We start from the raw sequence: 15,379 nt of genomic DNA on the forward strand, positions 1-15,379 counted from the left end.
CTATACTCACAGACCTTTTTTATATTTTATTTGGAAACAGGGTCTCACTAAGTTTCTGGAAGCCTCACTGAGTAGCTGAGGCTGGCTTCAAATCCGTGCGATCCTCCTGTCTCAGCCTCCCAAGCGCGGGGATTACAAGCGTGCGCCACCACGCCCGGCATATGTTATCTTTTTTAAATCTCAAGGAACATACTGAAAAATTTTTGACTATAAAATAAATTTTGAGCCAAGTGTGGTGGCGCATGCTTGTAATCCCCGCACTTGGGAGGCAGAGACAGGAGTACTGCACTGGTTCAAAGCCAGCCATGCTGGTTTAAGAGACCCTGTTTCCAAATTTAAAAAATATATAAAAATAGGTCTGAGAGTGTAGCCTGGAGGTAGAAGGGTTTCCAGGAACCCCAGTACCACAAAATAAAAAAATAAAATTTGATATGAAATCTCTTAGTGATTCCCTTTTTAATTTCTAAGGTTTGAGAAACTCTCAAGAGAAAATGAAAACCAGAAACAAAATAATCTTATAATTTTGTGGTAATTAAGTGAAGAATCTTGGTATAGAACGATGCTTACATTTGCATGGCCAAGTAGATCTTATACTGAAAAGAGGCCATAAAGCAAAAAAGATGCAGAATATCGTGAGTGTGTGTGTGTGTGTGTGTGTGTGTGTGTGTGTGTCACTGGGAATTGAATACAGGGACACTCTACCTCCGAGCTTATACCCCCAGCCCTGTTTTTTTATTTTCTATTTTGAAACAGGGTCTTACTAAGTTGCACAGAGCCTCACTAAGTAGCGGAGGCTAGCCACAAACCTGTGATCCTTCTGTCTCAGCCTCCCAAGTACTGGGATTACAAGCGTGAGCCACCACACCTGGCTCAGAATATCTTTTTTTTTTTTTTTTTTTTTGGTGGTACTGGGGTTCCTGGAAGCCCTTCTACCTCTGGGCTACACTCCCAGACCTATTTTATACTTTTTATTTGGAAACAGGGTTTCTTAAGCCAGCACAGCTAACTTTGAACCTGCGCGATCCTCCTGTCTCCGCCTCCCAAGCGCGGGGATTACAAGCGTGCGCCACCACGCCCAGCCTCAGAATATCTTTTACTTGCCAAAATGAAATGATCATCTGAAGCATAATTTATTTCTTATTTCCAATTTATTTCTTCTTTGACTTCATATTAACTTCAAGTACAGACAAATGTACTCTATAATCTATTATACAAATTAATATTCCTTAGTAGGGAATCAAAATTTATATTACTTGAACATGATTCCTATAAATTAAAATCTTAGTAAATATTCTCAATTTTATCTAATCGTTGATGCTTTGGGGACTTATTAATGCTTTTCCAAACCCTCTTACTGTACAGGCAACAGAGACAGCTTGTTTCTATTTTTCTGAGCCACATGCCTTACTACACCCTGCAGGTGGCATGTGATTAGCTGTCTTTACTTGCATTCCAAATAAACCTTTGACCATATAAGATTTAGTAGAAAAAAGTAATCCAATAAATAATAGTCATTAATGCTGTGACTATCAGAAGAGTCTTCAGAGTAGAGTCAGTGGGCTTTTTTAGTAGTTGGGCACCATTTGATTAAATTGTTCCCTCCTTTTTCTATATAGGAAGCAACAGGTGCCCCTTGGCTTTGTGTTCAACATGAATCACATCCAGCCAGGCCTGCCTATAGGAGAGGCAGCAAGTCATACTTACAGTTTCCACTTAAACTCTGGAAGAGGGTAGGGAATCAGATTTCACTTCACATCAGGGAAAAGAGAATTAACATTCAAAGTGACAGTAGTTAAAACAACAACAATACTGCTGTGCACTGTAAAAAGAACCCTGGTAACATTATACTATATCAGAAACAAACAATTGCTCTCTACTGAAGTATGTGTTAGGAAAGAGGGGTTTCCACAAGAACAAACAAGGTGGAATCAGATGGTGCTAGGTATTTCAACAGTAACATAGTGATACCTGTTCTTTCGGTTTAGGTTGTCTTAAAGTAGGAACAATGTGTGTGTGTGTGTGTGTGTGTGTGTGTGTGTGTGTGTGTCTGTCTGTCTGTCTGTCTGTCTGTTACTGGGGATGGAATCCAGGGGCCTTCTTCCTCTGGGCTATACTCCCAGACCTATTTTATATTTTATTTGGAAACAGGGTCTCACTAAGTTGCTGAGAGCCTCACTAAGTAGCTGAGGCTGGCTTCAAACCTACCTGATCCTCCTGTCTCAACCTCCCAAGTACTGGGATTACAAGTGTGCACCACCACGCCCAGGAACAATATTGAAAAGCAAAAGGATGGGGGAAAAGTTATAAAAACACTTTCACAGCCACGAGTTTGATTCAGGAACTTAAAAAAAATGAATAATGTAGAGAGCTCAGCACAGTGACACACACTTGTACTCTCAGTACTTGGGAGGCTGAGACAGGAGGGTCACAAGTTGACGGCCAGCCTCAGCAACTTAATGAGGCTCTCTGCAAATTAATGAAAACCTGTTTCAAAATAAAAAATAAAATAGGGCAGGGGGGGGTATAGCACTGAGGTAGAATGGGTTCAATCTCCAGTAACCTCCCCTAAACACACATATAGAATGAGAATAAGAGGCAAATTCAGGCCAGGCGTAGTAGTGCACGCTTATAATCCCAGCATTTGGGAGGCTGAGACAGGAGGACTGTGGTTTGTGGCCATCCTCAGCTCTTTAGTGAGGCCCTCTGAAACTCAATGAGACCCTGTTTCAAAATAGAGAATAAAAAATAAGGCTGAAGGTGGCACTCGGAGGTAGAATGCCCCTGGGTTCCATTCCCAGTCCCGACCAAAAAAAAAAAAAAAGTGAGTTTAGAAGGAAACTAAGTAAAATGTTGAAACATTAGGTATAGAAGATAATTTAACCTAGAGAGGGAGGAGTTTTATCCCCTTCAAAACACTGTAACTGCCGGGCATGGTGGCGCACGCTTGTAATCCCCGCGCTTGGGAGGCAGAGACAGGAGGATCGCACAGGTTTGAAGCCAGCCACACTGGCTTAAGAGACCCTGTTTCCAAATAAAAATATAAAAAAATAGGTCTGGTAGTGTAGCCTGGAGGTAGAAGGGCTTCCAGGAACCCCAGTACCACAAAAAATAAACAAAAACCCCCAAACAATAACAACAACAACAACAACAAAACACAAAACACTGTAACCATCAGTCAGAGAAGAGGTTTTCATTTGCTGCTAAAAACTGAAATGAACATCCTCCATGTCACAAATATGTGTGGTATTTATCACAGTAATACTGGTTACAGTGAAAAACCTAGCTATAATATAATTATCTAAAGGAGTAATAATGATTAATCAAACTATGTCAATTTAACAAAAAGGAGGGCTTACTAGCTGAGGAGAGTATACAATGCCAACTAATCAGAATGGGTATAATGCCAGGTATTAGTAACACCTAAACATTGGCAGGGGCCAGGGCAGGCTGTGAATTTGTAGAAACTGTAGCGATATTTGGGGGCAGGCAATCATTTAAAAATATTTTATTGGTGCAATGTAATTATACATTATAATGAAATTTAAAGTGCTACAGACATACGTACGTACATCACTTGGTGTGTCTCCCCCTTTTTACTCCCCTTTCTTCCCTCCCCATACTTGTTAGTGAGACTGGCAGTGAAACCTTCTTGTAAGGACGTGACCTTACTTAAACTGCTTCCTTCCTAATCTTCATATTCTCCCTCTTCTAAACCCTTCCCATTCTTCTATTGGTTTCTCTCCTCATTCTACTGAAGTTGCTTTTATTTCCTATTTTTGTTCTAGCTTCCAAATATTAGAGAAAACATATGATCCTTGACTTTCTGTAACTGGTTGATCTCACTTAGAACAGTATTTTCTAGTTCCATCCATTTTGCTGCAACTGACATGCTTTTGTTCTTCTTTAAGTAAATTTAGTAAAATTAGTAAGTTCTGTTGAAGGACACCTAGGTTAGTTCCATAATTTGGCTATTGTGAATTGTGCTGCTATAAGCATGGGTATAGTATCACTATAGTATTCTAACTTTCTTTTGGAAAGACACCAAGGAGTAATATGACTGGGTCATAGGGTGGCTCCACTCCTAGTCTTTTGAAGAGCCTCCATACTGGTCTCCATAGTGGTTGTGCTAATTTACAAGTCCACCAACAGTGGATAAGAATTCCTACTTCTTCACATCCTTGCCAGCATTTATTATTATTTGTATTCTTTATGATAAGCGATCATTTTTTATTAACTGGTGGCGGAAGTTTTTAGTTTAATAACTAGTATAGTACTGGCATGACCGCAGCTAACACTACCATGTTCTTTTTCTTTTTTGGTGGTACTGGGGTTCCTGGAAGCCCTTCTACCTCCGGGCTACACTCCCAGACCATTTTTTATATTTTTAAAATTTGGAAACAGGGTTTCTTAAGCCAGCGAGGCTGACTTCGAACTTGTGTGATCCTCCTGGCTCCACCTCCCAAGCGCGTGGATTACAAGCGCGTGCCACCATTCCCAGCCTATTTTGTTTTTACATTTTATTTGGAAACAAGGTCTCACCAAGTTGCTGAGAGCCTCACTAAGTCGCTGAGGCTGGTTTCGAACCTGTGCGATCCTCCTGTCTCAGCCTCCCAAGCGCAGGGATTATAAGCATGCACCACCATGCCCGGCTCTCCTAATGTTTTATACTGTTTTTTTTTTCTTTTTTTTTTTTTTCTTCAGTATGAGGGATTGAACCCAGGGGCATCCTACCTCTGAGCTATACTACTATTGTAGTTGTACTGGGGATGGAGCTATACTACCATTGTGTTGTACTGGGGATGGAACCCAGGGTCATTCTACCTTTAAGCTACACTCCCAGCCCTATTTTTTATTCTTTATTTTGAAACAGGGTCTCACTGAGTTGCAAAGGACCTCACTAAGTTAGCTGAGGCTGGCCATGATCCATGATCTGTGATCCTCCTGTCTCAGTCTCCTGAATGCTGGGGTTGCAAGTATGTGCCACCACACCAGGCTCCATTCTGTTTTTTATTCTTTATTTTGAAACAGAATCTCACTAAGTTGCAGCATGCCTCACTAAGTAGCTAAGGCTGGCCACGAACTGATCCTACTGTCTCAGTCTCCCATGTACTGACATTACAATGGTGTGCCACCATGCCCAGCATTATTATAATGATAAATTGGCAAAGAAAATCATATCATGAAGACAGAATTTATAATAGCAAGGATTCTTAAATACTAGAAAGAGCTACTACAATAAAGTTATACAATTTTAAATATATTTTTCCCTCCCCAAACTGGTAACTCTTCATCTGTCTAAAATAATTCAATTACTCTTCCAATTGAAAAAGTCATCTATTATGGCCCTTTCTGGTACTAGGATTCCCTAATATATTGTTAACTGTGTATCAAAAAAATAAAAATAAGCCAGGCATGGTAGTGCACGCTTGTAATCCTAGCATTTGGGAGGCTGAGACAGGAGGATCACTGTTTGCAAACAGCCTCAGCTACTCAGTGAGGCCCTTTGCAACTCAGTGAGACCCTGTTTCAAAATGAATAATAAAAAATAAGGCTGGGGTGTAGCTTGGAGGTAGAATGCCCCTGGGTTCCATCCCCAGTAAAACACACACATACACACACACACACACACACACATATACACACACATATATACACACCTATATATATATACACACATACATACACACACACCTATACACACACACACACACACACACACACACACACACACACACACATATTCATCTGAAAAATTATAAAGAAGCCAAGGCATCCATTCATTCAACTAATATTTACTATCTGATTATGTATTAGTCATTTAGTAGATGCTGGAGAACCCCAAACTAGTTAAGAGTCCTGCTTTCAGGGGACTTATAGCAATTCAAAAATGGTGAGGCCTAGGAACAGCAGTCAAACATCACACCTACTGGGGCACAGTGGCATACACCTGTAATCTCAGTACTCAGGAGGCTAAAACAGGAGGGTTTCAAGTTCAAGACTAGCCCAGGCAATTTAACGAAACCGTCATGAAACAAAAATTAAAAATAAAAAGGACTAGGGATGTAGTTCAGTGGTAGAGCCTAGATTCAATTCCTAGTATCCCTCCTGCCTTCCCCGGCCACACACAAAATGTGTGCTGAGAGTGACAGCCTGGCAAAAAAGTATGATGGCTGGAAGATTTTCTAATTAACTGTTAGACTCTACCATGTCCAGAACTGGGGGATTTAACATGTTACTATGCCAAATTCCCCTAACATTATGTTAGGCTCTCACCTTCGATACAACTTGGACTGTCCAAAAGTCATAATTACCAGTGGTACGTGGAAGGTAGTCAAGACCAGAATAACCTGGAGAGAGACAAAAGCATTGCATCAATAAGAAAGGTACTTGCCAGTGTGTGATGGGATTAAGTCACACTTAAAAGACTACTGATAGCCCTAGTGTGTACAGCCTGTATTGCAGTATATCCAAAATTCAAGAAAGACCACATTACTAGGATTTACAATGATTCAAGAATTCTTCAACTTTTTTTTTTGGTGGTACTGGGGTTCTTGGAAGCCCTTTTGCCTCCGGGCTACACTCCCACACCTATTTTTACATTTTTATTTGGAAACAGAGTCTCCTAAGCCAGTGCACATGGCTGGCTTCGAACCTGCGCGATCCTCCTGTCTCAGCCTCCCAAGCGCGGGGATTACAAGCGTGCACCACCACGCCTGGCTCTTCAACTTTTTTTGTTGGGATGATCTCCCTTGCCTACACTTGAAGCACCACCATGACTGGCCTTCTTCTTGTATCTTGATGCTAATGCTGAGGCTCCCCAATCTACACTATATTACTAGGTTGAAATAGAATCAAAATGTTACTTACCAGCTGGGCATGGTGGTACATGCTTGTAATCCCAGCATTCCAGAGGCTGAGACCCGAGGATCACGGTTCGCAGACAGCCTCAGCTATTTAGTGAGGCCCTCTGCAACTTAGTGAGATCCTGTTTCAAAATAAAGAATAAAAAGTAGGGCAGGAGGTGTAGCTCAGAGGTCAAATGCCCCTGGGTTCCATCTCCAAACCTGCAAAAAAAAAAAAAGTTACTTACCCCAGTGCTATCTCCAACCCAGGACAAGGATACTGAGCCACTGAGGTCATCAAACACATGCTAGAAGGGAAAAGAAATTCACTTAGAATGCCATCCTCTCTCTTTCAATTTTTGATTCCTTAAATAATTCAAAACCTTATCATTTTGGAGTAATTATAAGGGTACATAGATTCCCAGAACAAAATTTGGGAGAGACAGGATTTAACTATTCAACCATAATCACAAATAACTTGGACATTTACATTTTCTCTCACACAAAGTAAGCCAAACGAATGAGTTTTCTTTACCACACCAGATGGGGAGATGGGTTAATCTAATTGCTTTCTTCAGCAGAACTAAATATAAAGAAAGGCACAACAAAGTATTCTTAGGATGCTTTAAAACAAGAGATCAGAGCTCACGCTGACAGACATAATTATAACCCAATCAGCATAATTTGAAGTTTTCTAGGTCATTTTCACAGTATAGTTGAATAGTTATATGGGTTTTAGGACCATTTTTTCTAGTTCTGTGAAGAATGCTGACTTTTTGTGTGTATGTGTGCTGGGGATGGAACCCAGAGACTTTGTACCGTCGGGCTACACTCCCAGATCTATTTTGTATTTTATTTGGGAACAGGGTCTCATTGAGTTGCTGAGAGCCTCACTAAGCTGGGCAATCCTCCCGTCTCAGCCTCCCAAGTACGGATTACAAGCCTGTGCCACCATGCCCGGAAAATGTTGACTTTTTAATCTTAAATACGTTCTGCCTTCTCAAAAATGAGTTCATTACAAACAGAAGATGTGCCTTTATATTTCTTGGTTCTCTCTATGCCTACCACAAGGATACTTTACACACTCAATAAACATTTGTTTAAAATGATTATAATATATCCTTCCCAAACCACAAACTCAGTCTCAAAATAGAACAGTCTATAAATGGTAGATGCCAACTACTTGGTCACTCAAGCCACCAATCCCAACAGAGAAGTTGAAGAGAGAGAACTCAAAACACAAACTGTTTCGCTTATCTTCTGCTTTTCTCTTGTGGTCTTCCTGAGTGGGGCTCTGAGTTTACCTATGCTATTTCCCTCTAGATAGAAAGTGCCTTTGAGGTCAAAAGACCTTCTTGTTTAATCTCTGTGAGCAGTAACACTAGTTCCTCGTGTGGGGCTTGCTCAGTAAATGCTAGTTAACTCTCAAATGCTCAGGCAGAGCTTCTCATAGTCTCAAGAGGACAGAAGGGCTATTCATACATGTAGGCTTGCCAAGCATGAGAAAAAGCAAACTGCTAGAGGCTCCTGAAACCAAATGCTTACAAATGGACACAGTAGTGTGTTCTAAGCAAGAGCGCATGTTCTCTTCAGCAAGGAGATACTGTCTGAAATTACATCAATGAGTTCCTTGAGGATGAGCAGGACTACCCAGAGTTCTGCAAGCTTCAGACAGACCACATGCAATAGCAGTCATTTAAACATTAGTTATTGCAGGGCGTGGTGGTGCATGCCTGTAATTCCAGTACTTCAGAGGCTGAGATAGAAGGATTACAGGTTCAAGCCAGGTGTGGTGGCACATTTCTGTAATCCCAGTACTTGGAAGGCTGAGATAGGAGGATCTCAGTTTGCCAACAACCTCAGCTACTTCATGAGGCCCTTTGCAACTTAATGAGACCTTGTTTTAAAATAAAGAATAAAAAATAGGGCTGGGAGTATAGCTCAGAGGTAGAATGCCTTTGGGGTTAATCCTCAGAGCCACAAACAATATAAAGGAAATTATATATATTTAATTTTTCTAAGAAAGACTCTGGTCACAACAACTGACTAGGATTAGTAAAAATTCCAGAAACTATAGTGCTAGAATTCTTGGTTGTCTTGATCAGGCCACAGTATAGCAGTCCTGAGGCAACTGGGGCCTGCACCTTTTACTTTTCAGCAATGCTCTACACACCTGACACAGTGAGTACACACTGGCATTACTCACATTTTCCTGCTGCTCAATCACAGAACAGGTATTACTGGGTGTCACTAGCAAACCTCAGCTTCACCTTAACTGAAATGATGACTGGCCTCATTCATCACCCAAAGAGTTCCTTTGAAGATGTAGGCCAGACTTATTAACTATTATTGTGGGTTTCTGCAACCCTTGACCTTCTGTACCACCCCCTCCCATCAGCCAATTAACATTTGCTTTGAAAATGTACAAACTCACTGAAAAATTCCTCCACCTATAGCAAATGTAATTAACTTATATTTCAATCTCTAATGTGCTTATACTCCTAAAAGTAAGAGAGAAAATGAAATCAGATAGAACAGAATGGCCAAAACTCAGGTGAAAAGAAAAGGAGATAGATAGATGGATAGACAGATAGATAGGTACAAGAGAGCTGGAAAACATATAGACTCAATCTTACCCCTCTGATGACAGAAGGAACCCGGATGTCCAGGAATGGGTGGACAACCTGATCCTGATTAGAAGACAGAATTCACTACTGCTGGCAAAATACCATCAGTATTTTGATCATTTATTGTATTTAGAACAATGTATAGTTGTGACTCTATATTATAAAAGCATTTTAGATCTTTTAAAAACTGTATTACTTTTTCATTGTAACAACAAGAACCCTGTCTGCTCTCCTCAATAGACCTGAAGCCCATGGGTGCAAGGATTGAACCTACACATTTTGCAACTAGCATACAGCATAATGTATAGCAGGCACTCTACAAATGTTGAATCTGTTTTAAGAACCACTTGTGACCCCCTGAAAAGAATTAAGTGAAAAACGATGGCCAGACTCAATTTCCTCAGGGCAGAAAATAGTATGAAATGCAAAAGTTTCTGATATGGGAGAACTTTTGCTTTAGACCAAGATGAAGTGGCAGGGGTCAGATGTACCCTCCAACCTGAAACAACTAAAAAACACAGAACATATGAAACAAGTTTTCGAGACACTAGATATCTGACAATTAAGGACAATGATTCCTGCAAGACAGGAAACAAAGAGAGTTATGGAACTGCCCAGCTTACTGCCTGGAGAGAATTTCCAGGCCACAGGGAAGGGAAGGAGAACCCAGGCAGAGCCCAGAGGTCTCCCTTAGTTGAAGAGATGAAACTGTAGTGTGAGGAGGCCAAAGAGGGGAGAGTTCATAGGATGAACAGTTAGAGAAGAGAGAGTTAGTTGCATAAAAAAAGAATTCTGCAGAGAGGGTGCTACGGTCAGAAAGTGACCTCAGAGAGTTCATATGTGGACACTTAGTCCCCATATTCATATGACAATGGCATTTGGAGGTGAGGCACTGGGGGCAGGCAATGAGGATTAGATGACATCCTGAGGAGGGGGCCCCATGATGGCATTAGTGGCATTATAAGAAGAGAAAGAGAAGCAGGTGTGGTGGTGCATACCTGCAATCCTAGTACATGGAAGGCTGAAATAGAAGGACGGAGCCTCAGGAACTTAGTAATACCCTCAGCAACTTAGTGATACTCTGTTTCAAAGTAAAAAATTAAACAAAACAAAATAAAATGGAGTCGGTTGTAGTGGTCCATGGGCACCCTTGTCATCCTAGCATTTGGGAGGCTGAGACAGGAGGATCATAGTTTGCTGCCAGCCTCAGCTACTTAGTGAGGCCCTTTGCAACTTAGTGAGACTCTGTTTCAAAATAAAGAATAAAAAGTAGGGCTGGTGTTGTAGTTCAGAGGTTTAATACCCCTGGGTTTAATCCTTAGTATCCCCCAAAGAAAAAAGAAGAGGGAGAGGAAGAAAAAGAGAGGAGGAGGAAGAGGAGGAGGAGGAACCCCTGCTAGCACTTTTGCTGTCACACAGTGTGACACCCTCAGCCATGTCTGATGCAGCAAGAAGGCCCTCACAAGATGCCAGTGTCATGTTCTTGGACTTCCCAGACTCCATAGGCATTAGCTCAGTAAATCTCTAGTTTTTAAAATTACCCAGGGTCAAGTATTAAATTATAGGAACAGAAAACTGAGTAAGTCAAAGGACCCCCAAACAGTTAGCCAAATTTTTGCTGATTACTAATAAGCACACACATGCGAGAAAACAAGCTGAGGCCAGGGAGAGAAAACACCGGGAAGGACTAGAGAGAATAATGAATAATACCTGGCCCTAGTTGGGTGTGGTGGCGCACACCTGAAATCCCACCACTTGGGAGGCTGAAACAGGAGGATCTGGGTTCACGGCCAGCCTCAGCTACTTAGTGAGGCCCTCCACAATTTAGTGAGACCCTATTTCAAAATAAAGAATAAAAAATTAGGCTGGGATGCAGCTCAGAGGTAGAATGCCCCTGGGTCCAATCCCCAGCAAAACACACACACACACACACACACACACACACACACACACACACACACACACATCTGGCCTTCACACAGGACCAGCAATGAGTCCTATTATCAATAAGCAAGGTAAAAAAGCCTCATATTTCAAGGGAATTGAGTAAAGTACTCTGAATAGTTTACCCTAGTTATAAAGAAAAAATATTCCTAGACTAAATGTTATTCTGATTCTGCCTAATGAAGCTTAAAAGACCAAAAAGAATAAAACTGTTTTCAAATAACTAATGTCCCAGAACAAAGTTCAAGAATATTTGAACTCTTAATGGTAGATACCATGATCTGATGTAGCCCATCAGACCTAGCACAAAATCTTAAACATTTTAAATGCTTCACAAGCACTTCCATAAAGTCTACAGAATATACAAACTCCTGCTATCAACTCCTACCGTAGTTACCATGGTAACAGTAAATAATGGCTGAAGGGTTTATTCCTGTGACCTTACAGCCAGCCAAAACACTAATATGTATTCTTGGGTGTTCGCCTTACTCTTCTCCTTCCCACTGTAGTTAATATCAACTCTATAGAGTTAAAAATGGGTAAAGATTTCTTAAATATAAAGGTGTTTAGAGGCAGTGGAGAGGGGTAAATAACAGAAGAGAAATTTAAATATCAGAGTATAAAGAAATAAAGGTCTATATACTACGACTTAAGCAGAACTCACAGAAGTGGAAGCAGATGGCAGTAGAAGGTAGTTGTGCAGGAAGAACAAACAGGAACATACATTAAGTAGTTTAGAAAATTTCAAAGGGTAACACAAATGACATTTTAGTAATATCACCAATTAGTAGTGTTAAGTATACAATAGATGCTATTAAGCACTTATTAAAATAAATAAGGATTTCAAGATCAGGATAAACAAAGTTAAAGTTGAAACAGAGGGAAATAGAAATAGAGAAAAGGAAATATGTTTGGACCTTGCGAAACAGTACTTCTGCTTGAAAAACTCAAAGAAAGCTAAGAAGAGACCACAGGATCACTTACTTAGGCAGGACGGGTTTCCAACAGTAAACAGAGCTGAATGTAATTGACCAATTGGTTTAATTGTTTTGGTCAAGGTAAGTAGAATAAAAGAAATATGAGCAGAGGATAAATCTTTGTGGCTAGAAAAATTCAAAGGCAAAATAATCCCTTTAGGAGGCTAAATACAAAACCTCTAAAAATATTACCAATGACTATTCTATAATATTAAAATATCAAATCATATAAAAACATGTGGGAATAAAGGAATCCCATAAACAAAAGGTAGAGTGATGTCTTTATCTCAAACACTCTTTTAAAAATGCCGTCATATGTTAGCTGCATACAAGACAGTTGAAACAGGAAGTATAGGGGGAGTTGGAGCATATTTTATTTCTGGTAAACAATAGCTTATTGCTCTAATGTGAATGCTTAAGAGGTAGACTACTCAGCACAAGGAGAACATGATCTGGTCAGTCAGCCATATGTGTGACCGAAAGCCAGGTCAAAACCAAAGGAAACTTGGTAAATGTGTTGTTTCTCTGACGAACAGTCCAAAAGCCAATGTCTCAGGGGGCTTTATCAGACTTTAGTATAGCTACGTTTCATTGCTTCATCAGACTTTAATACGGAAGTTCAGAAACCAAAAAGTTTAAAACTGACTAGGTAAAATACCAGCTTGATTCTTTCAGGAGTAGATGAGTATAAAACTATTGTAGCTTCTAGAGAGACTAATTCTCTTGCAGTTACTGGCATAGTAAGAGACAAGACAGATCAGTGGAACAAGACAGAGTTCTGGAATGGACAGTTCTTTTTTAGCAATATGACAAAGTGAACACTTCAGGCTAGTGGGAAGGGAGTGTTATAAAACTGGGTATTTTTTGGGGGAAAAAGTCAAATTCCTAATTCCTTTCTTAACCCCACTCTCAAATTCCAGATAGCCCAAAGATTAAAATGTTACAAGTTAGATTATAAAAATACTAAAACTATGAGTAAATGTTTTTATAATCTTAGAACAAGAACTTTACAAAAGCCAGAACCCCTAATATAGGGATTTACTCTATTTAAAAAAAATTAAATAGTAATACACAACACAGAGTTAAAAAAAAAGACTGGGGAAATTAATTGCACCATTTTAAAAAAAGATTAACAAAAGGTTTTCAAATCAATAAGAAAAAAGCAAACATCTCAAATAGGTCTTTGAAAATAGGCAAAGGATGTGAATCAGCAATTTATAAAAGTTCAAATGTATCCACGAAGGAGGTGAGACCAGAACACCCTCCAGCACAGTGGATGGGAAAAAGAAGCTGCTACTTTTCTGGAAAGCTATTTGGTATCACAAACTAGAACCAAGAATGTGCATTCCATGTGACTCAGCAATTCCTTTCAGGAGTTATCATGAGGGGATACTCACATTCTTTATAAAAGATATTACATAGCTGGGCGTGGTGGCACACTTGTAATCCCAGCATTTGGGAGGCTGAGACTGGAGGATCGCGGTTCGCGGACAGCCTCAGCTACTTAGTGAGGCCCTCTGCAACTCAGTGTGACCCGGTTTCAAAATAAAGAATAAAAAATAGGGCAGGGGGTGTAGCTCGGAGGTCAAATGCCTCTGGGGTTCCATCCCCAGACCCACACAAAAAAATAAATAAATAAAAGATATTACATATGGGATGTATTTTGCAGCTAACAATTACTGAGCACTCCCACATATAATCTTAGGTGCCAGGCATTTCACATGCTATCATTTATATAACATAACCCTGTGAGATTTTAGATCTGTTAAATAAGTTATGTTATGCCATAAAACAATATACACGGTGCTACCAAAAATGTTCCAGGTATGCACAAACAAAGAAAAAATACTCATGTGAGTACTTTTAGTGAGCAAAAATCAGGTTACAGGTTAGCATGTAAAAATCAGGTCTGTGTGCATATTTATGGTTTAAAAGGTATTGACAGCAGCTGCCTAAGTGGTAGAATTTATGGGGATGTATTTTTCTTTATGTTTTTTCTGGAGAGTACACGAATTACTCTCACCCCACCTCCAATTAGCATGAATTGTTTTAAATAAAATTAGCTATTTTAAAGCCGGGCATGGTGGTGCAAGCTTGTAATCCCTACGCTTGGGAGGCTGAGACTGGAGGATCGCATGGGTTCGAAGCTAGCCTCAGCTACTTAGTGAGGCTTTCAGCAACTTAGTGAGACCCTGTTTCCAAATAAAATATAAAATAGGTCTGGGGGTATAGCCTGGAGGTAGAAAGCCTCTGGGTTCCACCCCCAGTACCACCAAAAATAAATAAATAAATAAATAAATAAATAAATAATAAAATTAGCTATTTTAATAAAAAAATTCTTGAAAAGTTTTACATGAAAGGTGATATGTCTGCATAGACCATGTCAGTTTCTTATTGATACTAAACGGCTAACAGATGTCCCAGAAGGCTACTGGAAAGGTCTCAGAGCCCCTGCTACACTGGCCACAGTAAGAGAGGTGCTCTTGATTTCAGGTAGACTCCCTAAATGCCAGTCCTAACATCATTTACTCAGTAACACGCTGATCTACCTCTTCAGAGTCACTTTCAGAGCCTTTTGCTCATCACCTGTTGGACTGTGATTTAGAAGAGCTCTGGGCAGAAGGGAGTCACTGGCTGGCACAGTTACCACTGGACTGTCAAACAGGTTTTCAGGAAGTCATGCTAGGAAGTCGGGACAGCTTGTACTTCCTTCTCTGAAGTATCTCCATCTAGAGAGGTAATGATGAAATACTCCTCTGCTCACTTATCACCAGCCATCTTAAGGCAGGAGCCCACATGCTTCAGACTCCATGAATTAACACTGTCCAGTTCTGCTGGTATTCTGTCTGGAATTGAAGAAAGGCCACAAAACAATATTCCTCACAGAATTCTTTTTTTTTTTTTTCATTAGTGGGGATGGAACCCAGGGGCACTGTACCTCCGAGCTACACCTCCAGCCCTACTTTCAAGTATTTTCAAAAAATTTTTG

At 40.2% G+C, this 15,379-nt stretch overlaps 1 protein-coding gene across 1 annotated transcript in view; it reads right to left on the minus strand.

Moving 5' to 3' along the window:
- The window catches only part of SORT1 (sortilin 1), a gene marked incomplete at its 3' end in the record, with an annotated part of 94,530 nt that overhangs the window by 57,410 nt on the left and 21,741 nt on the right, over positions 1–15,379 (minus strand). The window contains exons 2-3 of the mRNA XM_080691488.1: positions 7,091–7,150; positions 6,274–6,347 (exon numbers count right to left, since the gene is read on the minus strand). Of these exons, the coding sequence (XP_080547614.1) occupies positions 6,274–6,347; positions 7,091–7,150 (134 nt within the window). The remainder of the gene's footprint in view (positions 1–6,273; positions 6,348–7,090; positions 7,151–15,379) is intronic.

Source organism: Muscardinus avellanarius (assembly GCF_963383645.1).
Source record: "Muscardinus avellanarius genome assembly, chromosome: 3".
NCBI lineage: Eukaryota > Metazoa > Chordata > Mammalia > Rodentia > Gliridae > Muscardinus > Muscardinus avellanarius.